This window comes from Numenius arquata, chromosome Z (assembly GCF_964106895.1).
Source record: "Numenius arquata chromosome Z, bNumArq3.hap1.1, whole genome shotgun sequence".
NCBI lineage: Eukaryota > Metazoa > Chordata > Aves > Charadriiformes > Scolopacidae > Numenius > Numenius arquata.
In genome coordinates, this window is record NC_133616.1 from 84,446,731 (window position 1) to 84,472,552 (window position 25,822).

A 25,822-nucleotide genomic window follows, 5' to 3' on the forward strand; every position below is an offset into this window, starting at 1 on the left:
TTGAAACAGATGGCAGCTGCCTACAGCACTTACAATTTGCTCAGCTTGAACAGATTTGATGAACGAATGTTGAGCAAGAGCATAATTCCCAATAGCTGGGGGAGAAAAAAAAGAAAAAAGAAGAGCTAGATCTAACTGAATTTCATAAACACCATTAGTCAAATTGCCTTCTAATTTAGGGTATTATGGAGCAAGGGGTTTTGCTGAAGACTTACCACTACAGGACGCAACTACGCCAAGAGCATTCCAACAAAGATGATTTTTGCTGTCAAGCCTCACAGCTTTTTTGAGACACTGGAAGAAAATCAGAATGTGGATTATATCACTAGAGGAGCAAAAATTAAGACTATGCACATTACTTATTCAGAGATGTAGGTTTTATTGAGGACAGAGACAGTAGGCAGACAAGCACCAACACCAGTTTAAATTTTAAAGAATGTAGCAGGAAAACCAGGCAATACCTGTAAAGACTTCTCTAGCAGCTCACTGATTTCATTCATGTCAGAGCCCACTGCTCTGAGGTCCTCTGCTTGTCGATAATAATTTATTCCAAGATCACACCATATGCTAGCCAAAGGCATCAATTTTAAAGCTCTGCCGTAACACCTACAGAAACATGAATCACAGAAGCATTATTCCAAGCCTCTCTACACGAGGAGCAGAAAGCTGAAAAAAACATTCAAAAGAATGCTGAAAATCCTAAACCAAGCAAACATGCATAAATACAAACAAAAGCAGACAAGAATGGAAAGCAAACAACAACCAACTGATTTTCATTCAGACAGTTATCCTCACAGAATCTATTCTGGTCTAAAGGCAGTCACCACTTGTGAATCCACAGATGTGCATTAAATCAAAGCTGTGTCAGTTACAGTACGCCAGCTTTTACTTAAAACCAACATCAAGTCATTTTTACTGTTAATGAATACTTTCCCTAGGAAGTATTTGGCTTCACATATCCTGATTGAGATTTACTAAATTGCTGCATTTCCTGCCTTACACATCCAACTGCACAGAGCTCAGGGTGTGCCACAGAAGAGGCTACAGAAATACTACAAGTATTTTCTACCATTATGAGCTTCCAGGGACAGAAACAAGGAATTCCCTCTTTCAAGGTACCCTAGACCCCACATCTAGGGCAAGAATTGATGACGTTTTTCAAGAAAAGTACAGACAGAAAGTTTGAAGTATTATCTTAGACTTTAGTGGTCCTGGGAGAATTAGCAATTATGCAACAACTTCATTTAAAGAGGCGCAATTTACTGAATGACAGACAGGATGTAGCCATGCTCTGGGGACAGAAACGAGGAGAAGAGCAGGAGCAAGGTGAAGTGTTGAGAGCCGCTGTGGTAACTCAGGAAAGACACCCCTGGAAGAAAAGTGAGTCTATGTATGACCTCGTTAATCTTTGCTCAATACGCAGCTGCTGACAGATCAGCACATCTCTCATTTTCTAGAAATGGTCTAGAACACTTGAGTCTTACCCAGTCTCAAGCTGCACAGAAACTCTTGATAATGAAAAATTATTACCTTCCTCCCAGCCTGAGCAGCTCGCTCTTCTTCAGCGTCTCTTTGCCTGTGTTTTTACCCAGAAGGGATCCCAGGACTTGAATATTCACTTTGGATGGTGAAATAACATGCACACTAGTACAGGTGTCTCCGAGCAGTTTCCAGAGGCAAGAGACATCAGGACGGAGCTTTGTTGCCCTGTAATTAATGATAGAGAAAATCCACATGACACTCATTCAGACACTTCAATATCCATTTATAAAAGAAAGTTCATCACTTTGAAGAGTGGCACAAACTAAAATTTAATTAATCAATGAGCCATTTGATTATTTTTTTTTTTTTATTCAGTTTTCTTCCTATTCAGCTATAGGTCTAAAAAGGCCAAAAATAACCAAAAAAAAAAAGAGAAACTACAAAATGCCAATGTGACCCAACTTTATTGGGACTAAAAGTCAATTATAAAAATTAGCCATTATCTATCAACATGTCAGTTGATTACACCCACTCTTGTATTTCAGAGCACTCTGATGTTGTATTACAAGACATGACTCATCTGCAGAAACCTGATGGACCTTCTCCTGCAACAGCAGCGATGCCGAGGTTTGCTTTAGCACATTAAAGCATTTTGTATGAAATGCAAAACAAAAAAGACCAAGTGAGGGAAGGAACAACTTCCTCTCAGACAATATTTTTTGGTAGAAATCCTCTCCTCCAAGCCCCATACATACCAGAGGACAGCTGGAGAGAACTGTGTGTCATTTCACACTTGTATTATAATCAAATGACTCTGTATCTAAACAGAAAAAACAAAACTCTACAATTACCATTCATTTAAGCAGCTTAAATCCAGAGTGTGTTATTCAAACCACTTTCAATTAACACATTCTTACATCTAGGAAGCCTGGTCCATTCCATTTAGTTTAAAATGAAAACCCTCAAACACTTAAATCTTATTCTTCTCCTGTCAACCCACAATCCCAGTGGAAATGAAGTAAGTGAATATTTAGTACTAACCTTGTAAAAAATTCAAGCGCCTGCTCTATGTAATCCATAGCCTTCCTATCAAAATAGTTGTCAAGGGCTGATCTTGCCAGCATAAGATAGCACTCACCAAGTCCTGAAAATAAAGAGAAAATATCCTCCATGAAAAGAGATGCTTTTATGATATGCTTGATAAAGGAGGTGGGGTAGGAAGGTGGAAGCCTGCTCAGTGTTCTGCTTGATATGAAGACTTATACCCTGCACATATTATGCCAAAATCAAAAGACCCACAGCACTCACAACAGAGATGTTGCTTTTCACGCTTGACAGGATAGGTTAAGTGTAGCATAATTTGAATATTTAAATAAACCTAATTGATTATAAAACTCAGCATTTAAGCTTTGGTTTTGTCCTCAAATATTAAGTGAAGCCCTCATGAGAAATCTGCTCTGCATTGTTAAGTCTTTGACAAATACACCAACTTTCAGTGCACACGAGTCAAAAATTATTGCCGAAACACAAAAAGAAGAAAGAATGGCAAGGTAGGCAAAAGGGGAAGCCTTCTTTGAAGAAGGCTTGAAACCAACATTATTTAATCCTATGCACTTAAGAATTTATGTCACATGGTGTATGGGGTCTGGCTGAGATGGAGTTAATTTTCCTTGTATCAGCCCTCTTTGGTGGCTAGAAAGGTGTTGGTGACACCGTAGAATTGTGGGTACTGCTGCGTGGCGCTCACAGCATCGGGGCTGTCTCCCCAACATCCCCCTCACCAGCAGGCTGGGGGTGGGTGAGATCCTGGGAAGGGACATAGCCAGGACAGCTGACCCAAGCTGACCAAAGGGATATTCCATGCCATATGACATCTGCTCAGCAATAAAAGGTAAGAGAAGGGAGGAAAACATAACAAAAGTTATTATGACATTTGTCTTTCGGAGCAACCACTATGTGTACTGAAGCCCTGCAACCTGCTTCCTGGGAGGTGGCTGGACCTCATCTGCTGATGGGGAGTACAGAATAAATCTTCTGTTTTCCTTTGCTTCCGTGCATGGCCTTTACTTTTGCTTTATTAAACTACCTTTATCTTCACCCACAAGTTTTTTCCATCTCATTTTCTCCCCCTGACACCCCTGTCCCGCTGAGGAGGGGAGCAACAGACTGGCTTGGTGGGCATCTGGTGTCCAGCCAAGGTCAACCCACCACACAGGAAAATAAATTCAACTGTTAAAAGAACTGCATCTAATGCCACAATTTCTAGCATTTTGGAACCAACAAGGTAACTGTTTGGCTCATACTCGTGCTGGCAGCAGCAGTGATTCTGTCTGGCAGCAAGTCACTGGCTACGAGTACCATCCATTCCCAGTATTATTTTCACAGTTTTGAAGCTCCCTTCCTCGTGCTATCGTACCCCGTACCTACACCCAACTACTAATCACAATAGTCATGTTTTGCAAGCATCTCTATCTATGCCCCCACTAGGTATTTGTCTTGACAACACACAAGTGCCAAGATCATGAGCTTCTCAGATGTCAAGAAGCTCTGTAATCTGAAAACAAAATCTATTTTATTCCCCAAAGTTATACATCAACAGGTAGGCCAGAGCAGAGGCAGAATCAACATAGCATTTAGTAACGCAAAAATAAAATACATCGAAAAGATGCACTCAAGTAACATCAGTAGAGTTACTCTCTCACGTACTAGGAGACTATGCTTCCCACAACTCAATTCAGAAACTGTCCAAATAGACCAGCACAGTACCAAAAGAACACTGATGTATGTTTCTAAGAGTTTTAAGAAGGCTCACAGAAGATAGCAAACCAGATTAAACAGTCTCTAAGAAGGTGAAGACTGTTTTGAGACTCAAAGTAAGACCCGGAGCTAAAAAATCACAGATTAGGATGAGATGGATTATGAGAGAAGATTCAGGGGATTTAAGAAAAGAGTAACTATAGAGACAACTACAGGGGGGAAATCTTGATACTGTAGTGCTTACATCCTCTCTGAGCATTTTATTCCAGCTACAGCTGCCAGCTGTCACCTACAGGAACTAAAAAAGCCATATACACACGGACATTGCTGTACAACATCTTTGGAAACCACTGCTGCAGTCAGCAATTGCCTTCCTGCCCGACAGCCAGTAGAACTGCCTGTCCACAATACTCTTCAAATCCATCATGGAGCTTTTTCCAGCTCACTTTAGTCTGGCAAACCGCAAGTAACAAAATTAGACCGGAGGAGGTACAGGGACAACCACCCCACAGCCCTTTCAGATGAAAAACTTACTGTTGTAATAGTAACCCCAACACTTCTGATTTAGCTTTACAAGAACCAGCTTACACTCATCCCAAAATCAAAATGCCTTACACGCAACGAAAGAACACTGTAACTTAAAAATTCATACCAGTACCAAGCAGCATCTGTTTCAGGTGGATGTGTGGGGTGAGAAGGACTGAAGACCAAGCGGGAGGGAGAACGTGAACCGGACAGCTATTCATTGGCTATCAACATTTTATACACTCACCATATTTTATATTTTGAGAATCACAGTTCTATCATCAGAATAGACTTCTAGTTCCCGCATTTGTCTCTGCTCCCAGCTATATACTAAAGACCTATCGCTACCTCTAACACTCATGAGACCTCTTGGGACACTTTACAGCCATTTTTCATCACTTGAAGAAGCTCAGAGGGGTCTGAATCATCAGAGCTAACACAAAAAGTGAGGAACACATGGTCAGGAGCAGCAGAAAGTTAGTATAGCCCACCTCTTTGAAATGGCAGCCTGACTCCAGTGCCTGTGGTGCCAGTGTTTGACTGCTCAGATGAAACTACAGCATCTAGATGAAACCGCAGTTAGCTGGCTTCTTCTATCTATCTCAATTCTTCTGCCCGTCTGGCCTGGTAGTTACACAGGAATAACTACCTTTCACACTTACTTGAAAGAGAAATAATTGCTCCCATAGAATCATTTTGGTTGGAAGAGACCTTTAAGATCATCAAGTCAAACTGTTAACCCAGCACCGTCAAGTTACCACCAAACCATGTCCCTCAGCACCACACCTACATGGCTTTTAAATACCGCCAGGGATGGTGACTCCACCACGCATCATGATTTAGGAGCTCTTCAGGTATTTGCAGGCTACTACACACTACCTTTCACAGAGTTCTACATACCCAAAATCCAACCCTATCCTTCTACACAGGAAAACCTTAACAGACCAAGAACCTTGCTGTTGAGGCTGAAGCACTACAGCACGTAGGGAGAGAAACAGTTAACACTTTTGAATTCAGACATACTACCTTTTAGTGCAGGCACATAATCTTCTGTCTTCAAGATTTGTTGATAGGTAGATATAGCGTTTTCATATTTGCCCAGAATCTGCTCAACTGCTGCAGTTTTGTAGATGCTGTACACAAGCCCCGGGTTCAGCTCACTTGCTTTCCTGAAGGATTTCAGAGCTGTTGAATAGCTCCCTCTGCTCAGGTAAGCCTCCCCTAGAGACTCCCAGCAGTTGGAATCCTTTGGATCAGCCCTGACAGCTGCCTGCAAACTGAAGATACCGAGATAAAAATTAATATTTAAGTAAAAAGTGATACAAGTTAACATAAACAAGTTATTTCCTTGCATTATATATTCTCAGGACACAAGCACACAATTATACAGAATTTTGAAACACAGCATAGTAGTGTCTTCATCTTCAGAGCACATTATACAAGTTTAGACACTGCACCTAATCTTGGCTCATTATTCAGTGCTATGCCGTGCTTGTCTATGACAAGCCTGTCACCAGGCTTGTTAGTACAGAACACCAGCACACTGAAAAAAACCTACTTTGTGCTAATTCTGGAACCCAAGACAGCTTGCTCAGACCCATTTCCCATTGTTTGGTACAAGCCATCCTATAATCAGCTGTCTTATTTTCAAAACCTGGTAGGATCAGAGACCACTTTATTGGGATTTATAGAAAATGACTTAAACCAACCACCGGTTCTCTTACTCAGCCACTGCTTGTGACGGCTTATCCGTGCTCAGGTAGTAAAGCCCACGATGAAGCCAGGCCCATTTCGCTGTACCAGTACTTGCTTTCTCAGTCACCTCATTCAGGATTGACAGAGCAGTGTCCTAACAAAGCACCAAAACCACCAAGTTAGTAAACATATAAGTGTAAAGAACAAAAAGTTCTCGTTAAAGAAAAACACTCCTAATCCATCAAACCATTAAACTGTCTAATCTGTTAATTACGGCAATGAAGAAATGTTACAGGGGCTTTTTAAAGCCAGCAGGCTGACTGGCAGATTAGAGGAGGAAATTATCACATCTAGAGAAGTGATTATTTCTTATGTACCTGTCTTTGCAAATAGACAGTAACTTCCTGCAGCTTTTTAGATACTATTTTTTTTTTTTTTTTTAAGCTAGAGAAGAATATAAATATTTGCAGCAAGTCAGATACTTTGACTTTCCAGGTGTTCAAATGGAGCCTGTCAAAGTATGGGTTGCTTTCTTGCTCTATAATATCATAGGCCAAGAACTTTTTTTACAATGCTATATAAGAAATATTTTTTAAATGTTCTGATGACTTTGTATGCTTTTCCTGAAAGCACCAAGGTGGAGGATGGAGAAAAGAAGTGACAGAAGCTAAATATTAAAAGAAAACCAACTCCCTCTTTATGTTCCCTACTGAAAAAAATCCTTCATCTAAATCACATATGTGATGACTACCATGTTATGCTTGGTTGCCCTGCCATTCTCCCCAGATAGATTTAATTTGGAATTGAAGCATGAAATTGAAGCAGATCCAACTATGAAAGCTGCTAAGCAATGACAGAACATCTGTTTTCGTATCTTATTCTCAAATACCGAGGAAACCTGAAGTGATTCCGCGAAGAACAGCATTAACGGAAAAACAAAACAGCAGTAACCCAAAGCCCTGGATGTACAATACCATGTCTCCAAGTTCCACGCTTAAGTCTACAGCTGCTGTTCCAGATTCTTCATCGGTTCCATCCAGTTCAAAAGCCTTTTTATAGCAACCACGAGCTCTACTTTTGTCTCCAGCAATGTCTCTGTAGTAGTTACCTAAATAACAAAAGACACTTCCCAAGTAGTTGTCCAATTTTGCAGCCTATAAGGAAATATGAACACAATATAAGACAGCATTTTGAAGGATTATTCTGATGGACAGGTCCAGCGATAACTACTTGTTCAATCTCTGCTTATCAACTTATTTAAGCTCCTTCAGTGATACACCCAAGCACCAAACTTTAAGATTTCAGAGATTACTTGAGCTTTAAACATTTGCAGAATCTGCTACAAACCTCATGATACAAAGCATTTTGTACACGAAGTACTAACAAGCTAGTTGTCCTAGCAAAAAACAATTCCTTACTGCGTCCCACCATTTCCAAATTCTACTCCATTTCAACCATTATGTTCATACTCTTACAATATTACATCACAATTAACTCCAGCCTTTTCTAAAATTCAAGTTCCTCTTTAGATACGTGTGGCAAGTTTGTTTATAGTTAAAAAAACCACAGCCTCCAAGCGGCAGAAAACAGCTTTGACAATAAAATAAAGCTCACATAAAATGATTTAGAACCAAAAGTATTGTTCACTTCAGCAACATTCCCCATTATACTCTGCTGTTATTAAAGTGCAAACTATAGGAAGTGATTTGAGTTGCCAACACCTATCGTGAAGTTATATGGTGACCTCACAATGTCTAGAGTCTTATTTTGTTCTTGCTTATACTTTTATGTTCCCAATAAAGATGTCAGACTAAATGTTTTTGGATTCACATTTTTACCTATGTTCAGAGAAAAAGCCACAACCACCAAAAACCCAAAGATCAGGAAAAGTATATAAATTGTGGGGTTTCGCAGACTCACTTCCTCAGACAGACATTAAAACTCTAACAACATTCGCACCTTTTCTCCTTTCTCCCTTTTTTTCCAATTTGAATTTTGCCCTCCCCATTTCAAAATGTCTTCAAAGATATACACTGGTAATCTAGAGGCCTCAAGGAGAGAAGACTGAGAGAATCACCACTAAGTTTGGCTAAATCAAAGGCCTTGAGAATTAGGTGAAAAGAGGAAAAGAAAAGCAGGGAGATTCTAGGGAACCACACCACTCCCTGCAATGCCTTTTTGCACAGCTGAACTTGGTTTACAGGCTCTGGGGGCTCATAAATGGTAAGAAGCAGAAGCCTGTCCTTCCAGTCAGCTTATTTTCCATACCTCGTTTCTGATACAGGAAACCACTAATTCTACATGAATAGTTAAAACAGCCTTTACCTTCAAGAACTGGGTGAGTGCTTTTCCTTTGTCCTTTTTTGTCTCATCGCTCATGAACCAGTACGTAAGCCCCAGGTACTGATGATACTCTGCAGTTTCGGCCTTTCTCTCAATAGCATTTAGAAAACTAAGTGAAAGGAACAGAGGTTGGATCAGACAAATTCTCAAAAGCTGCAAAACACTATATTCTATTCTCCCCCAACATTTCCCTGTTAGAGGAAAGAAAAAAAAAAATAGAACTACCTTCTTTCTGCTTGTTCATAGTTCTTTTGGGAATAATGGATGAAACCCTCTAGAGCATGGGGCTCAGCCAGATCCGGGTGGGATGACAGAAGCTCTTGTGAAATCTGCAAAAGGATGTCATTCTTCCCTCATTATTTCCTCTATGAAACCAAGAAATCTACTTGGTTCACAGGAATGACAATACAGCACTAACCTTTGAAGCCTGATCCATTAACCCTTTGCTTAGATAAGCCCGACCTCTGAGAGCTAAAACCACTGGATCACTGCTTGCATCCACGATCTAGAAAACCAAATAACAGACACAACCAAGTTATTCTGTGATTCTCTCCCCAGATTAGGAAATCAGAAGTATCAAAAGCAGGCAGACTGCATGAAGATTAAGGCAAGACAACATTAAGATAGAGTACCCTTGAGATGCCTTAGACAGAATAATTTTGATGGTAAAGAGGTAGAAGACTGTAGAGAGCAAGGACAAAGAAGTCTAAACAGTGAGGAATGAAACTGTGAGACAAAAAAAAAAAAGAAAAAAAGGGAAGCAACTTCTGCTTAAAGCTTAACCATTCAATCTTAAAATTATATGCTCTTGTTCATGACTAACAACAAGTGAACGGAGGACATGGGGTGGGGAGTAGGGTTATAACAATAATCCAAATTAAGATGAACAACAGCCACAGAAATAGCAAGAACCCAGCAGCACTGAGCAAGGCCAGACAAAGTCAAAACTGACAGCTTCCAAAATTAAAACAGCGAGTGAAAGAGTTGTAGCAAAGCCTAAAAAAAAAAAAAAAAAAAAAACACAGAGAAGGAAGGAGTGTTTGGATTACACCATAGTTGGTAAGAGTTGTCTAAACCACACAGAATGTAAAAAGGAGGCAAAGGGAGAAATACACAGCTTGAGTTTTTAGCACAGAAGATGAGAGTACTTCTTATATTAAAAAAATATGTTTTAGTCAATGAAAATACCTGCTCAAGTGATTGAATGGCTTCTTCTGCAGCATCAGCATCAGCAATTTTAATCAAAGCCTCTGCTTTCAGCTGAAGGATACGGTTCTTCCACTGTAGATTAGGACCCTCAGGAGTTCCAAGAGCCTGAAGAGCTGTTGACAAGAGAAAAGTTTCATCAAGTCAAAACAGAAAAAGGAACTACAAAGAGCACCATTATTCCCAATATTTTTAAAATCTTGTAAGTTACAATTTTTCAGTCTAATAGAGCACCACTTAATAGAACAATTTTTTGATTGCTCTCTCCCATGTCGAACAAATTGTTCTGTAAAATTTCTACCCATTCAAGTTTAGAATTAAATCAATTTTAGAAAGGTCCTGTCAGACATGTGGAGAGACTGATCGCTTCCTTGCTGCTGGCCTCTGTAAATGGAAGCTACATTTTTCCAATCTGTTTTCTAAAGAAACAACAACCTTTCAATAAACAAGTTGTTTTATGCTTCAGTGTTTAAAAGAAAAAAATACTACCGAATCCTGGAATTTAACTCCGTGCCTGTGCAAAGGTAACATTATACCTTTCTACGCAGTATTGATTACTTCTCCAATACAGAGTATAATCTCGCCTCAGAGGATGAGGGCATCTCTGTTGAGCTTCAGCATTCTCCAAAGGCAAGAACTTTTGGAATAACTCAATTAACTACATTTATTTTCACATATGATGAACTTTTGTCTGACTTAATACAGCCAGTAAGACAGGCCAAGCACAAAGCGATGCTTCCCCAGAATTCTCTCCAACTTCCCACACATCCTTTGGACTCAAGGAAACTCTGCATCAACAGGATTTTTAGTAAGGCACAATAGCTTACCTGACACCTTGCATTGAGAACAAAAAACTTAGTTTGTTCTCAGCCTGCCAGCTTTTAGTCTCGTTTGGTCCTAACTAGACCTCACGGAGGAAAACAAAACACTTGATCTTTATTTATCTTCCACATCACTTGCAACTTCACCGATTTCAAAAATCATCTCTTCTCCAGGCTGGAAAAGGACGAGGGGCAACGGGCACAAGCTGGAACATAGGAAGTTCCATTTAAATATGAGGAGAAACTTCTTTCCGGTGAGGGTGACAGGCTGCCCAGGGAGGTCATGGAGTCCCCTTCTCTGGAGATCTTCAAGCCCCGCCTGGATGCAGTCCTGAGTGATGTACTCTGGGCAACCCTGCTTTAGCAGTGGAGTTGGGCTAGAGGATCTCTAGGGGTCCCTTCCAACAATGACAATTCAGTGATTCCGTGATATTTACTTGCTGTCATATGATGCACTTTCCGTACATTTGATCATCCTTATTACTAGGCTATTAACCTTTACTATTATGTTCCTTCTGAGAAGGGGTGGATGGGTACCAAAACTGCTCACAGATTTCACCATGCTGAAGTTCTTAAAGCAACTGCATGTTGGTGCTCTGTTTCACTAATCATTCCCTTCCCTGTAATTCCTAATATTTGAATTGCCTGTAAAGCATAGAAGGGGAAAGAAACAGTCCTATTTATTCATACAAAATGAGGACCTTTCTGCTCTCTACTTCAACAAGACTGTAGGATACCTTTGTGGGAACATTTCTTCCCACAACTGCGTGATTTTGCATTTAAGACTATGGTATTTTATTCATTATTTCACACCTAGTTTCCCACTGTAGTAATCTCCTCTTAGGGTTTTGCAGTCTGCTTTGAATGGCAGCAAACTTCATAGCCTTATTACTCAACAATCATAAATTACTAGAAAAAAGGATGAACAGCACAGGTATCGGTGAAAATGTCAGGGACACCTCCTTCCAGCCTGAAAACAGACATTATTGCTATACTGTGCTTTAGCTTTTAACTTATTTAAGGTGACAAAACCCACTCAATGCTACAACTCTAGTTCTTAACTCAAGGTTGCTTACTTTCCTTAAGAGCCTTCTAAGAGATCTTCTCAATTACCACCTGGAAATCAGAGAAGGCTGTATCACATCTCCCTTATCTAAATGCTCGTGAACTGCCTCAGGGAGTTCTCAAACACAACTTCACAAAAGCCATGCTGTCTACCCCCCAGAATAATTTTTCTACATAAATTCCCTAATTCTGTTCTTTCAGTTTAAACTAATTCAACCATTAAACATATGAGACTTGTCGGTGGTTTCCCTGATCTTTCCTAGAATCCTTTTTAAAAGTTAAGGTCATGCTGCTTATCTCCAAGCACTTGGATGCAAAGTCAGTTGTTTAAGCAATTACAAAATCCCCTCAGTCCAACAGCAATTTTATCTTTATGTTCCTCAGTCAATTCCTACGTTGGTATCTCATAGTTCCTTACTGCTAATTATTCTTGTCCTGTTTTATAGCAACTTCTATTAATGCTACAATCACAGAAAAGTTGTTTGATGAATCCCCTGGAATGGAGGGTCATGGTGTAGAAGTCACCCTGACCTCTTCCACACTGAACACAGACAGGAAAAGAATTACCTCATTTTCATTCTTTCTGCAATAAATTTCTTTTTACTTTGTTCTGATTTCACTTTTCCCTCCAACCAAATTTATAGGCCTTTTGAATCTCCCTTGCTGCCAAGTACTTCCCCTTGCTTTTAACAATTTCCCATGACTGTTTACACAGGTTTGCATAATTATACCTCTTCAAGTCTCTCTTGAGAAGTTTCTCATTGCATTTGTTCCCTGTCCAGAAAAAAAGTCCACTTTGGTTGCCCCTTCATTTATAACCACAGATAATGGCTCTATTCAGATCAGATATGCACAGATATTGTGACCTTCACTAGGTCACAATAACTGCCCTCATTTCCAGCTAGCATAGACAAAAAAGCCTTATACTCAGTAAGGCTTCTTAAGACGCAGTTGTACCACACAACATTTCTGCATTTTGCATTAACTTGATTAAAATCCTATCTTTTCAGTCTGTATACGAAGTCTACCAGTCTTCTAAAAATTTGTAACATCTGCCCTTGTGGTTTGAGGCAATTACCTGCAGTTCAGTGGAGTTGGTCAACTACCAGCTGAAAAAGCACATAAGAACACACAAAGCTTCTGAATATGCACCATTAGACAGCTTTCTGGTTCTGATTATCATAGAATGGTTAGAGTTGGAAGGGACCTTAAAGATCATCCTGTTCCATCACCCTGCCCTGGGCAGGGACACTTCCCACCAGACCAGGTTGCTCCAAGCCCCCTCCAACCTGGCCTTGAACCCCTCCAGGGATGGGGCAGCCACAGCTTCTCTGGGCAACCTGGGCCAGGGTCTCACCATCCTCACAGTAATGAATTTCTTTCTAGTATCTAATCTAGATCTCCCCTCTTTCAATTTAAAACCATTACCCCTCATCCTATGGCTCCCCTCCCTGTTAAAGAGTCCTTCCCCATCTCTCCTGTAGCCCCCTTCAGGTACTGGAAGGCCATTATAAGGTCCTCCCAGAGCCTTCTCTTCTCCAGGCTGAATTAACCCCAACTCTCTCAGCCTGTCAATTTAACCAAATATTTTCTTCTTCCTGAGACCAAGCAGCAAAAGGTTCTTTTCAGCTGTCATAAACCAAGAGAAGCAGCAGAAGCTTCTCACCAGCACGAGCTGGGAGACTGCAAAAAGCAAAGGACTATGACTGCTGCTCACTCGGACCTACCACGCAAAGCCCACGTTGGCTGGACTACACGAAGTGGTGTGCCCCTAATTGCTCTCTCAATTAGCAGGCAATTACCTTTATTGCAGGACAGGACAGCATCCCGGTGTTTGTGAATTTTCGTCTGTGCCTCAGCCAAATAATGCCATGCTGCCGGACACTGGCTAGTCTTCTGCAAACCTACAAAATAAAAGAAGAGTTTAAAAAAGGCACTAAAAAAAGCTGCTTAGGGCTGCACAGACAGCCTGGGTGCCTGGCAGATGCTGCATTGCCACAAAATATCATCTAAAACATATGATCAATCAGATAAAAAGACTTGCAGTTTATTTTTTTCCTTGAGTCTTATTTTCAACTGTTTTAGACATACAAGCATACAACGCAAAGACTAAGAAACGCATAGGCTTCTGTTAGGCTTAATTTTGCATATAACATTACATACACAGAAAAGGAAAAGGGGGAAAAGTGAGGAAATATACAGCACTGGCTTAAGGTGCACTTTTGTTTCAGAAAGAAAACAGTCCTTCACTTTAATCAGACTTTACCATCAGCAGCCTGTAGACTGCTTTATAAAGCTTTTCTTAAAAACCAGAAAAGGCCAATAGAACGTCCAGACAGTAAAAAATTGATAGCAAGTGTTTCACTGAAACTTCCTGATAAACTTGCCTTAATTAGAGACTCAGTACTAAAGCTGAATTTGAGTCTTCTGATATATATACACACACACATATATAAATATACACATGTATATACACAGAGATATAACACTACTAAATAATGCCTTGAAGTTTCAATGCCTGAAATGCAAACACTTGGCTTACTGGGAAAGACATTATTTCCAAGCTTTATACATTTACACATTACACCAACAGCCTTGCCCTTCACAGTCTCTCCTTAATGAGCAGAATATTACACATAAAAGTAAAAAGAAAGAAATAAAATGGATTTGGGAGATGTATCTTTTGTCCAAACCAGGTTGTATGTTTTGTCAAAACATCCAATGGCATTTAAGCCAGAATTTGCTGTCCATGGAAGACTTTTTCCTCTTAAGCACCTGAAATGTTTATTTCAGATTTTAGGCAAGACATGTTATTTCATTATGTGTAAGCTACTGTAGAGTATTGTAGAATATTACGAAACCCAGTTTCAGAAACAATCTTATTCTAAAGCTGGATGAAAGGATGCAGCATATCTTAGCACAGCCTGACTGACTCCTGATCACTTAGATCCCAAATGCTTATTTACCCAGCTTTCTCAATAAGCTGTTTTGAAGTTTCCATTTCACAGGGAGAGTGAATAGTCTTTTTTTTCCTACTAGTATTTTTTTTCCCCACTATTATACTTATGAACTCATTTTCAAAGAGCTTTGCCATTTCAACGCAAGCAAGATAATTACACATTAGTAAGACAACTCTTCAGCAGATCTTGCTACTGTGAAAAAAATTCTCCAATATTTCTCTGTAGATACCCAATACAAGTGTTTAGCCAATATAAGTGTTAAAGATGTCCTAAAATGATGTAACTTTAAAGAGAAGTCATCTTTGTTCAGCTGTTGAAGTGCAGTGACTAGAGTAGAGGAGTTGCACTATATTTTACTTTATAAATTCCACATTCTTTCATGAATTGCTGTATTTACTGCTTCATCTAGATTTTTCCCCAATAACACACTAAAATACTACAGAGCTGACTATAACAGCAATGACAGACTTCAAAGATAAACTTAAAGCTATACTTATAAAAACTTCAATGCACAATCAGAGGAAATTTTGAGTATTCTTTTTAAATCTAGATGATCTTGGAACGGGCGAAGTGCTATGCAATAATATAAGATTCCCAAAATATCCAGCATAAACTAGCTGGTGTTCCAGTTATAGAGTACTTACACCTCATATTGCATATTTACCTTCAGTAAGACTCTTAACAGCCTCCTTGTACTTCTTTTCTTGGAGGCATTTTATACCCAAACCGATGATGCCTGGACCACTACTAGCATCCATCTCCAAAAGCCTAGAGAAACAGTCCAGGGCCTCTTCTGACAAAGTACCTAGTTTCAGAAAAAGAAATACATAATAAAGTTTAAGAGTAAAGAAAAAAATGCAACAGCATACCTTATTTACATAAATATGATGCTTATCCTTTGAGATCACAATAATAAATTTATTAACTAAACTTTTTTTCCAAAAGTACTACATACTTATCACCCTCCACCTCTAAAAACCAAACCCAAAACCCAAGCAGTAATTTAAATACCCAGTACCACCAAACAAAATAGTCAGTCTGAAACCTAACCACTCATGTGAAATTGCTACAGGTACACTTTCTTCATTAATAAAAACTAATTCCTTCACATGTGTTTCATGTAAGCCCAGCTGAATGCCCATATGTCAAAATTTGCCTCAAATAAATCAAAATAATTTGCTTCCAGAGTAAGCCTTGTGTTCCTACAAATTTGCTGTGATGAGCTTGCTGAAACAGTCTTGCTGTGAAACCACGTAATTTAGCATCTTGGCTTAATTTTAACTGATGTCACTAAATGTTTATGCTTGTGGTTAGCTGTGATTGTAGACTTGGCAGTCCTTGCTTACAGCAGCAGTTGTGACTTGCAGCAACAGTCTCTGAACTACTCTTTCCTTTAAAAAAAATCATGGACTCATTTGACATAAGGGTTGCCTTTGATTTGCATTTGGTAAAAGTGACTAATAATGCATCTGAATTACAAGCCCACAAATCTGGGGCATGAGGGACTATGACATGGTTGGAATGACACAGATATAAACATACAGCCTTAAAAAGACCTAAGCATCATCCTCCCCACCCCAAGTTGGCTGTGGGATGGTGAGACGTTGTCAGAGCACTAGTATGTAAGAACTGTGCCAACCAGATGCTCCTTTTCCTTTGGAAATTAGTTTCTGCATTTTTCACCAAAAACATAGAAATGAGAGTCTGGGCATCTTTTGTCTTCATCATTTCCAATAAAAGTGAAAAATTCTCTCTTGTTTTGTGTTGCTACATTACTCCATGAAGCCTACTTCCAAAACTGGAAAAGGCATTCTTCTACCTAATCTTTATATTAACCAGAGGAGGCTTTTTTTCCTGATTTTCTTTCCTTGTCTTAAAAACAAATAAAGTCAACTTCCGATGCCCTAAACAACTACTTAATTTTGGTCTTTCATTTTATTATCTTTGAAAATGCTGAGAAATCATCCAACACTATTGCAATGTTGTTTGTTGAACTACTGAAAACAGCAAGTCTATACTTTCAAATCCCTGCACCTATGAACACATGTCGTGTTTCTTTTTCCTCACTCTCCTTTTCTACTTAGAACAAATATCTAAACAGATTGGTTTATTCCTTATTCACCAGGCATTCTTCTGAAGAAAGTTTCACAAACGTATGTTTGTTATTTTTTTTTTACCAAGAGAGATTTTCTGTGTCAAGAATAACCTAAGTGTAGCCCGTCCTCAGCCTTAGAGCACTGTTCAACATCCTCCGTTTCCTCTTCTAAGCTCAGAAGAGCTTATCTGGAGAGGCTGCTTTCCAATTTTTGTAAGGCAAAAAGTCTTTCTTTGTGACTTTATACCTTACCAGAGTTGGACTTGCAGAAGTTTTTTCCCAATTTACAGTCACCACTCAGTTACAGAGCTAGGAAATAGCAAATGGTAGGACCAAACACTTTCCATTTCCAGACAGGTGGAAATACAACGTAAAAATAAATAGTGCACTTGTACTGGATGGTGAAGGGTAAAAACTTGTAAAAAGATTGTCACAGAACTAATTATAAAAGCAGCAATTTAAGCCCCCCAAATGTCCTACTCACCTGACTGAACAAAGTGCAAGCAAAGTACTTCTAAAGGATAACACACAGTAGGATACAAAGCCATCATATCACGACAGGCCTTTTCCAACCTAGCTGTTTCATGAGGAAACTTGAAAGGGAAAAAATAAATAGTTATGTGTGTGAATTATCAGACACGGAATATTACATCTATTCACTGATGAGGATAGATTAACATAACCTTACTTTTGACAAGCACTGAATAAAGTCCTTGTAAAGTTTTTGGTGGTCTTCACTGGGAACGGTGTCAGCAGAGTTCACCGCATGCTCAAATGCAGTCAAAAGCTGAAATAAGAAATAATTAGGAGTGTGACAAACAACAATTTTATGAAAATGTTATTTTCATAGAATAGACTATTTCAGTTGGAAGGGACCTACAATAATCATTTAGTCCACCTGCCTGACCATTTCAGGGCTGACCAAAGTTAAAGCATGTTATTAAGGGCATATTAAAGCCACTGCCAGGCTTGGGCCATCAACCACCTCTCCAACAAGCCTGTTCCAGTATTTGATCACACTCAGTAAAGAAACTTTTCGTCATTTCACATCTGAACCTCTCCTGACACAGCTTTCAGCTATTCCCACATGTCCTCTTGCTGGATCCCAGAGAGAAGATCCTCATCACTCTCTACAACTACTTGAAAGGACACTGTAGAGAGGTTGGTGCTGGTCTCTTCACACAGGTAATTAATAACAGAACGAGAGGGAATGGTTTCAAGCTCCAACAGGGTAGGTTTAGACTGAACATTAGGAAAGAATTTTTCACAGAAAGAGTGGTCGGGCATTGGAATAGGCTGCCCACGGAGGTGGTTGAGTCACCATCCCTGGATGTGTTTAAGAGCCGTTTAGATGTGGTGTGGGGGGATATGGTTAGGGGAGAACTTTGTAGAGTAGGGTAGATGGTTGGACTCAATGATCCCAAGAGTCTCTTCCAACCTAGACGATTCTATGATTCTAAGAGCTCAGCAATGTCCTTCTCCATGTTCCCTCCTCAGGAAGTAGTAGAGAGCCCCTCAGGTTGCCCCTCAGCCTCCTTTTCTCCAAACAAGCCAAACCCAAAGCCCTCAGCTGCTCTTCACAGGACATGCCTTCCAGCCCTTCCATGGTTACACCTTATTATCTGGATCCTACTCATTAAGTTTACACTAGTAGTGTGAACAGAGAAAGTCACAAAGCAAGAGATAGAAGAGAAAGAGATAGCTTATAGATAGAACACAGGCACCAGCGTATAATAAACAAAAAAGCTTCCCACAGCTTGTCACAAGTGAAATGCTGAACGGGAGGCTGCCTTCAATCCCACACCCTTCCAGCCTCAAATGCTTTACTCAGAAATGAAGTAAACTGTAGATCTGCATGTGAAACCCATTTCTGATATTTATGCAACCTTTTTTCTAACTCCTCGTCCCCAAAGAATAAAGCAATGGTGTTTGCAGCACCTCTTTTCTACAATAGCTCATAAGTTAGAGCATTTGCCTTCTCAAAAAGTAGGTATTAATTATTTTTTTTTCTGTCTCAAATTATTTCAATTTGTATTTTCCACCTTTCTGGAGCACTGCTATCAACCAGCATGGTGATGAGAAATTTCCATCCCTCCTGTTTAATGAGGTTCATCTTGAAAGAACAGATAAGTCAGACAAAACAAAAGTAACTTTGGCCATAGAGAACATAGGATCAGTAAAATTCATGATCATTCTGTTTGCTCTAATTAGCTTTGACATTCTCCTAAGAAGCGAGAGCTTAAAATCTACAGGAGAAAACAAAATTTGAATCAAAACATTGCTATCTAGGGTAAGCACCAGCTAAGAAGAAATGGCAAAAACAGCACAAAACTACCTCTTCCACCCTGGAGGAAAGCAGGGAGGAGTTTCTTGTCTTGAAGAATGCCTACGTTCTAGATTCTGTCAAAGCTTATAAGTGATGCTTCTTGTAACATGCAGAGGTAGAACAATGCAACACTATGTTACAGCGCAAACTTGGGACTCCTGCAGAACTTAGGAGGTAGTTAACAAAGGAGTTCCAGGCCAATTGCTTGGATTTAGGTGCCTTATTCTGCCTGTTTTTGTCAGAAGGTAAAATCACCCACCTTTTCCCAAGAACTTTAGTATGACTGAACATTAAGGAGACAAAAACCACAAGATTTGCATGGCTTTCAAGGCTTCACTTGAAGTATAGCTGCACTGTGCATATATATCTATCTAGATGAGTAAGAGTGAGAAACATTACCGACTGCTCTGTCTTATTATCCTGGTTCTCTGTGCTGTCCTTCAGTAACTGGATCATCTTCTTCCAAAGCTGGTGAAGCTCTGCCTTTTCTGCCCCTTCCTCCTGTTTCACTTGTATGAGCTTCTGCCATGTTTCAGCCACCTGCCAAAAGGAAACAAATGAGCCGCGCTGTGAGTCTTTAAAGAGCAAGAGGTTTAAAACAAGCTTTCCAATTACTGTCAGCTCTACCACACTGGGTCAGACAAGAGAGTAACATCTGAAGTAACGACCCAGATTTACCTGCTTTCTAATTAAAGCAGTAACAAGCCCCAAAGCATTGTGTGGGACCTGCCTACCTTCCAAGGTACAGTAAAGAAGGGAGGCAACATCAGGCATATGAATCCGACTCCGGTTCCCGGAGGAAACTAATAATAAAAATAGACCTGAACAGTCTGCTAGTAAACTCTGAAGAAAAAAAGGAAACTTTGCTGGATCTACAGGACTACTAACAGGAACAGAACAGCAGCAGCAGTACATGTTGAAATTCAGTGTGAAAAAAAATCAACAGAACCCAAAAAGAGAAAATAAGACCCTGAAGCCTAACTTGTGGTTTCCTGATGCACATAGAGCAAGTCTGCCTTCATACGCTAAACTATTAGCATTGAATTTCATTTCAGAAACTGGTATACAAAGAGGATTTGGAGCTAATTAATAGTCTTGAGCCTGATGCTATGAGACATGAAAAAAAAATTCATTTTCCATTGATGAAGGAAAAGGGAGAAGATGACACGGAGTAAGACCACGCACTACCTTGTGAGAAAGCAACCTTTTTGAAGAGTAAAGAATGAATAGCATAACTGGAACAAAATAGGTACCCTGTAGCATTACTACAGACTACAGGCAAAGGTAGCGTTGAACAATTCAGGCATTTAACAGCTCCACCTCGTGGTAAACTGACAAGAGCCAGGATTATTTTGCAATGATGGTGCTGACATGGACTTTGGGAGCACCAGGTGAGCAGAATCTTGGGCTGCCCTGGAGCAGTTCTGAAGGTCTGTGTCATTGTGCATGGAATGCAGGATGTAACCCACAGGCAATCGAGTTCAGGTTGTGTGGGAGAGTAACAGAAGATTGGCGAGGAGGACTGTAAATGGTCAAGTGACTGGCACGTGGGGTGCTGGAAAACACATCAAGGTTTGAATCCTTGAAATAGAGGCAAAACCAGCAAGTCTGAGCTCTCGTTCTCTCAATTTTTTGCTAACAAGTACTCTCTTGCAAATAAGGACTCTTACTCCGCAGTGCCTGTGTCCCCTGCTTGCCTGCCTCTGCCTGGCTGTTGCTTTGGAGATTAGTATCAAGACTAAATTTGTTCTTTGCCTTTCATCTGTGATTTTGTGGTTCTTCCTGCATTGGCTTACGCAGGTTGTTTACAAATTCCACCTTAATCTCTGGCATCAGGGACAGTGTAGGAAGGGATGACCACACCAGTGAAGGACTGATCAGACACCTAGAGCTGGCCAAGCCAGGCGAAGGACACCTGACTCACACATACACCATGCAAACGTGCATTTGGGGCCATGACTGACTTCCAGAAATACAGCAGAAGAAAGATGTTCCATCCTTTCAGCCTCTATACTAACACCCTTTGCCAGTTTTGACAGTTTAATGGACTGCATCCAAATGTAGCAGAAAAGAAAGGGACATCATTAAAATAAATTCCTGGCAGTGGTCCACAAAGAGACCTTAAGTGGTCTGTTGCCCAAAAAATTGTGGATTCCTTGATAAAGAGTAGTTAGTTCTGATCAAATGGAAACTTCTTGTTAGAAGAGAGAAAGTAAAGTATTCAACCTACCTCTGAATATTTCTTTTCTTGATGATACAGTTCCACAAGCTTGTTACATACATCACACCATTTCTGCTTGTCACCACTAGAAAGGAGGAAGAAAATGCCACACAAACAAGCTAAGTTTTCCATAAAATAGTGTAATGTTTTTCAAATTCTGACAAATAATTTTTAGTAGGTTCAGCTGCCAAACAAATATTTATAATAAATACTACAGATCCCCCTAAAAGTTTTAGCCATTGCTGCTGTAACTGAGTAAAAAAAAAAAAAAAAAAAAAAAGACTTTAAGGGATTGTACTTTTCTTTTTGAATAATTTTCAAATTAAGAAAACAAATCGAACACTCCAGTCAGCTACAGTGACAGCTGACAGATTTGTTTCAGAACTGCACCTATATGAATCAGATAACATATATTCTGTGATCTTAAAGCAGAGAAAAAAATAAGCCTACTTATTAATGCAGACAATGAACTATCAGAGCTAAATGTTTCGGGGCAGTGAATTTAGACAGAGGACATAGGATAACATTAGAATTCTCTAAATTATTAACCTCAAGTACAATTATTCCAAGAGTTTTTGCCCTACCAAAGGGACAGATCAAGAAAGATTACACAGGTACAGAAAACCTTAGTAACAAGGGCTCACCCACTGACGTGACAAGGCTTAAAAGAACCAAACTTGCAGATCATCCTGTGCATCAGTGATGGCACTCACTGAACTAGAAATCTTATGGTATGAATTATGGTATTCAATATTCCTTACCTTTCATAGAGCTGCAAGAGCTTTTGGTAAACCTCTGCTAAGTCTCCTCTGACATCTGTTTGGTTGGGTTTCTCATATAAATTTGCTAATCCCTTTAAAAAAAAAAAACAAACATAAAAAAACCCCTAGATTTTATGTCAACAGTTATATGTTATGAGAACACTGCAAGTTCTGCCTACAAAAATTATTCCATTGCCTTCAATGGGGTCAAGTGTTAATGTAGAAATCTCTGAGCAGAATCTACACTGATACTTCCATATAGCCTTCTGAATCTACTTATTTTAAATGAAACGCTTTCCTCACTTCCTTAACTAATACCAACAACTATTTGAAACCTGTATACGTTATGTAATATTGTCTGCGTAACAGAAAAAATATAAAGCACACTAAGTCATACAATAAAAGATCTACATCCAAGTATCATACTGCCTTCTACAGTAACAGAAAGCCAGAATCTGACTGCAAAACAACTGAGGAAATGCCAATATACCTTGAAATCAGTTGTACCAACAGCTATACTTTAAAAAGCTATTTATTTGGAAAATACTAAAACCTTATCACCTCAGAAAAGTATTGATTGTTGGTATACTGAGAGACAGACCTAATAGACAACCGTATGCTCTAAATGTCTCCAAATAACTCAACTGTGTGTTGCAATTATATGCTGTTATAGATCGTCACGCACACAGGTATTTTAAATGTATACTGTTGTTTCCAAGTAACAACAACAAAATTTAGTAACAGAATCACAGAATGCTATGGGGTCGGAAGGGACCTCTAGAGATCATTTAGTCCAACCCCCTGACAGAGCAGGTCCACCCAGCGCAGGTTGCACAGGAACGTGTCCAGGTGGGGTTTGAATGTCTCCAGAGAAGGAGACTCCATCACCTCCCTGGGCAGCCTCTTCCAGGGCTCTGCCACCCTCAAAGTGAAGAAGTTTCTCCTTATGTCTTATGTTCAAGTTTGTGCCCATTTCCTCTTGTCCTGTCACTGGGCACCACTGAAAAAAGACTGGCCCCATCCTCCTGACACCCACCCTTCAAGTATTTATAGGTATTGAACAGATCCCCCCTCAGTCTTCTCTTCTCCAGACTAAAAACACCCAAGTCCCTCAGCCTCTCCTCATCAGAGAGATGCTCCAGGCCCCTCATCATCTTTGTAGCCCTCTGCTGTACCCTCTCCAGCAGTTCCCTGTCCTTCTTGATCTGGGGAGCCCAGAACTGGACCCAGTGCTCCAGATGTGGCCTCCCCAGGGCAGAGTAGAGGGGCAGGATGACCTCTCTTGACCTGCTGGTCACATTCTTCCTGATGTAACAATCCACTTGACGTCATCTAGTAATAACTTACTAGATAAAACATTTTCTCTCCTACGAGAAAAGCACTCTAAATGTTTCTACAAACACGGAAATTCCTAAGCATGGATGAATTTACTGTGCCTGTTTCAATTTATGTTTAGATTCATAGATTGGTCCAGGCGAAGAGGGACCTCCAAAGGTCATCTAGTCCAACCTCCCCGCAGTCAGCAGGGACACCCCCAGCTAGACCAGGTTTCCCAGGGCCTTGTCGAGCTTCACCTTGAATATCTCAAGGGAAGGGGCCTCAACCACCTCCCTGGGCAACCTGTTCCAGTGTTCCACCACCCTTACGGTAAAGAATTTTTTCCTAATATCCAATCTAAATCTCCCCTTCTCCAACTTAAAACCATTGCCCCTCGTCCTGTCACTGCAGGCCTTTGTAAACAGACCCTCCCCAGCCTTCCTGGTACCCCCTCAGGTACTGGGAGGCCACTGTTAGGTCTCCCCGGAGCCTCCTTTTCTCCAGGCTGAACAACCCCAGCTCCCTCAGCCTGTCCTCATAGCAGAGGTGCTCCAACCCCCTGACCATTTTAGTGGCCCTCCTCTGGACCCACTCCATCAGGTCCATGTCCTTTCTATATTGAGGGCTCCAGACCTGCACACAGCACTCCAGGTGAGGTCTCACCAGAGCAGAGCAAAGTGGCAGAATCCCCTCTCTGGATCTGCTGGCAACACTTCTTTTGATGCAGCCCAGGATGCGATTGGCCTTCTGGGCTGCGAGAGCACATTGCCTGCTCATGTCCAGCTTCTCATCCATCAGCACCCCCAAGTCCCTTTCCTCAGGGCTGCCTTCTAATGCCTCACAGTGACAAGTGTCACCTGTCACTAGGTGACTAGGTGTCACCTAGTTGTCACCTAGTTGTCACTCTAGGAGCTTCCTGGAGTGCCTGCAGCCAGCCATGTTGCTTATCCAACAGATGTCAGGGTGGTTGAAATCCCCCAGCAGGATGAGAGCCTGTGATTGTGATGCCTTCTCAAGCTGGAGTAAGAAGGCATCATTGACAGGCTCCGCCTGGTCAGGAGGCCTGTAGTAGACTCCTACCACGAGGCTCCCTTTGTTGTCCTGATTCCTACCCATAAGCTTTCGACCCGTTCATGGCTATTCTTTAGTAAAAACTCTTCACACTCTAGCCACTTCTTTACATAGAGGGCAACACCACCCTTTCTTCCTCTCCTGTCCCTTCTGCATAGCTTGTATCCATTGACGGCCACACTCCAGTCATAGCATTCATCTTACCATGTTTCTGTGATGGCAACTATATCATAGTTTTCCTGCTGTATAATGGCCTCAAGCTCCTCCTGTTTGTTGCCCATGCTGCGTGCGTTTGTGTAGATGCACTTCAGCTGGGCTGATTGTCTTGCCACTCCTTGGTGGGGACGAGCCCTATTTCCCACCTGACCATGTTTAGTCCCTTCTGTAGTTGCCAACCTATTACTTCTCCTTATGACTTCGCTACTGTATGGAGGTTGGAGGGCCTTGCTCTCACCCCACCCTTCCAACCCTGATGTGTCATCCTGCCACTTGCCACAGCCCCTTCTGATATTATTGTTGTTACCCGCCTCAAGTGAAATGGCAGGCCGAAGGCTATCCTTAGGCTTATCTCTAGCGTACCTGTGTTTAACCCCCTCCCCCTTGCACATGTTCCCCCTTGCACATTTCACTGCTATCTCACCTACAAAAGAAATACAAACTTAAATATATTGAAACTAAGGTTCACCCTGTTGTACACAGGCAGCTGCCCGTGGCTTTACTTTGGACACATAAATAACACACACCTCAGCTACCCCGAAACTTCAGTAGAACTAAGTGCCTCAAGAAAACATGACACAAGTCTCAGCTCTGCTTTATTACCATATTTAGCTCCCCAGTGACACTTTTCAGAAAAAGAAAAAGTGAATCTGGACATTCACGTACCTGCCATGCCAGTAACTGGTTTGGTTCAAGTTCAATAGCCTTTTTGTATGCTCCTTTGGCCTGATCAGGCTGCTCCAACTCGGCAGCTGCCAGGCCAATGAATACCCAAGCATTGTAGTTATTTTTTTCTTGCTTCAAAACTGCCTAGAAACACATAATTATATGTGAAACTGATGAATGAAATGCATTTTATAGATCCATGCATTGAGTTTTATCATTACAGTTTGGTGAATTATTCTGTACGGTAATACTAGGAGTTAACTCACTTTTAGAAAAAGGCTAAGTTTACTACCTT

General features: G+C 40.6%; 1 protein-coding gene across 1 annotated transcript in view; it reads right to left on the reverse strand.

The window, feature by feature from the left end:
* Positions 1-25,822, reverse strand: part of SKIC3 (SKI3 subunit of superkiller complex) — a 57,416-nt gene that overhangs the window by 28,906 nt on the left and 2,688 nt on the right. The window contains exons 3-22 of the mRNA XM_074165961.1: positions 25,528-25,671; positions 22,258-22,349; positions 21,506-21,581; positions 19,675-19,815; positions 17,638-17,736; positions 17,434-17,542; positions 15,519-15,659; positions 13,697-13,798; positions 9,991-10,124; positions 9,221-9,307; positions 9,028-9,131; positions 8,785-8,911; positions 7,434-7,613; positions 6,489-6,613; positions 5,791-6,041; positions 2,524-2,626; positions 1,531-1,707; positions 462-606; positions 216-294; positions 34-95 (exon numbers count right to left, since the gene is read on the reverse strand). Coding sequence (XP_074022062.1) covers positions 34-95; positions 216-294; positions 462-606; positions 1,531-1,707; positions 2,524-2,626; positions 5,791-6,041; positions 6,489-6,613; positions 7,434-7,613; positions 8,785-8,911; positions 9,028-9,131; positions 9,221-9,307; positions 9,991-10,124; positions 13,697-13,798; positions 15,519-15,659; positions 17,434-17,542; positions 17,638-17,736; positions 19,675-19,815; positions 21,506-21,581; positions 22,258-22,349; positions 25,528-25,671 — 2,478 coding nt within the window. The remainder of the gene's footprint in view (positions 1-33; positions 96-215; positions 295-461; positions 607-1,530; positions 1,708-2,523; positions 2,627-5,790; positions 6,042-6,488; positions 6,614-7,433; positions 7,614-8,784; positions 8,912-9,027; positions 9,132-9,220; positions 9,308-9,990; positions 10,125-13,696; positions 13,799-15,518; positions 15,660-17,433; positions 17,543-17,637; positions 17,737-19,674; positions 19,816-21,505; positions 21,582-22,257; positions 22,350-25,527; positions 25,672-25,822) is intronic.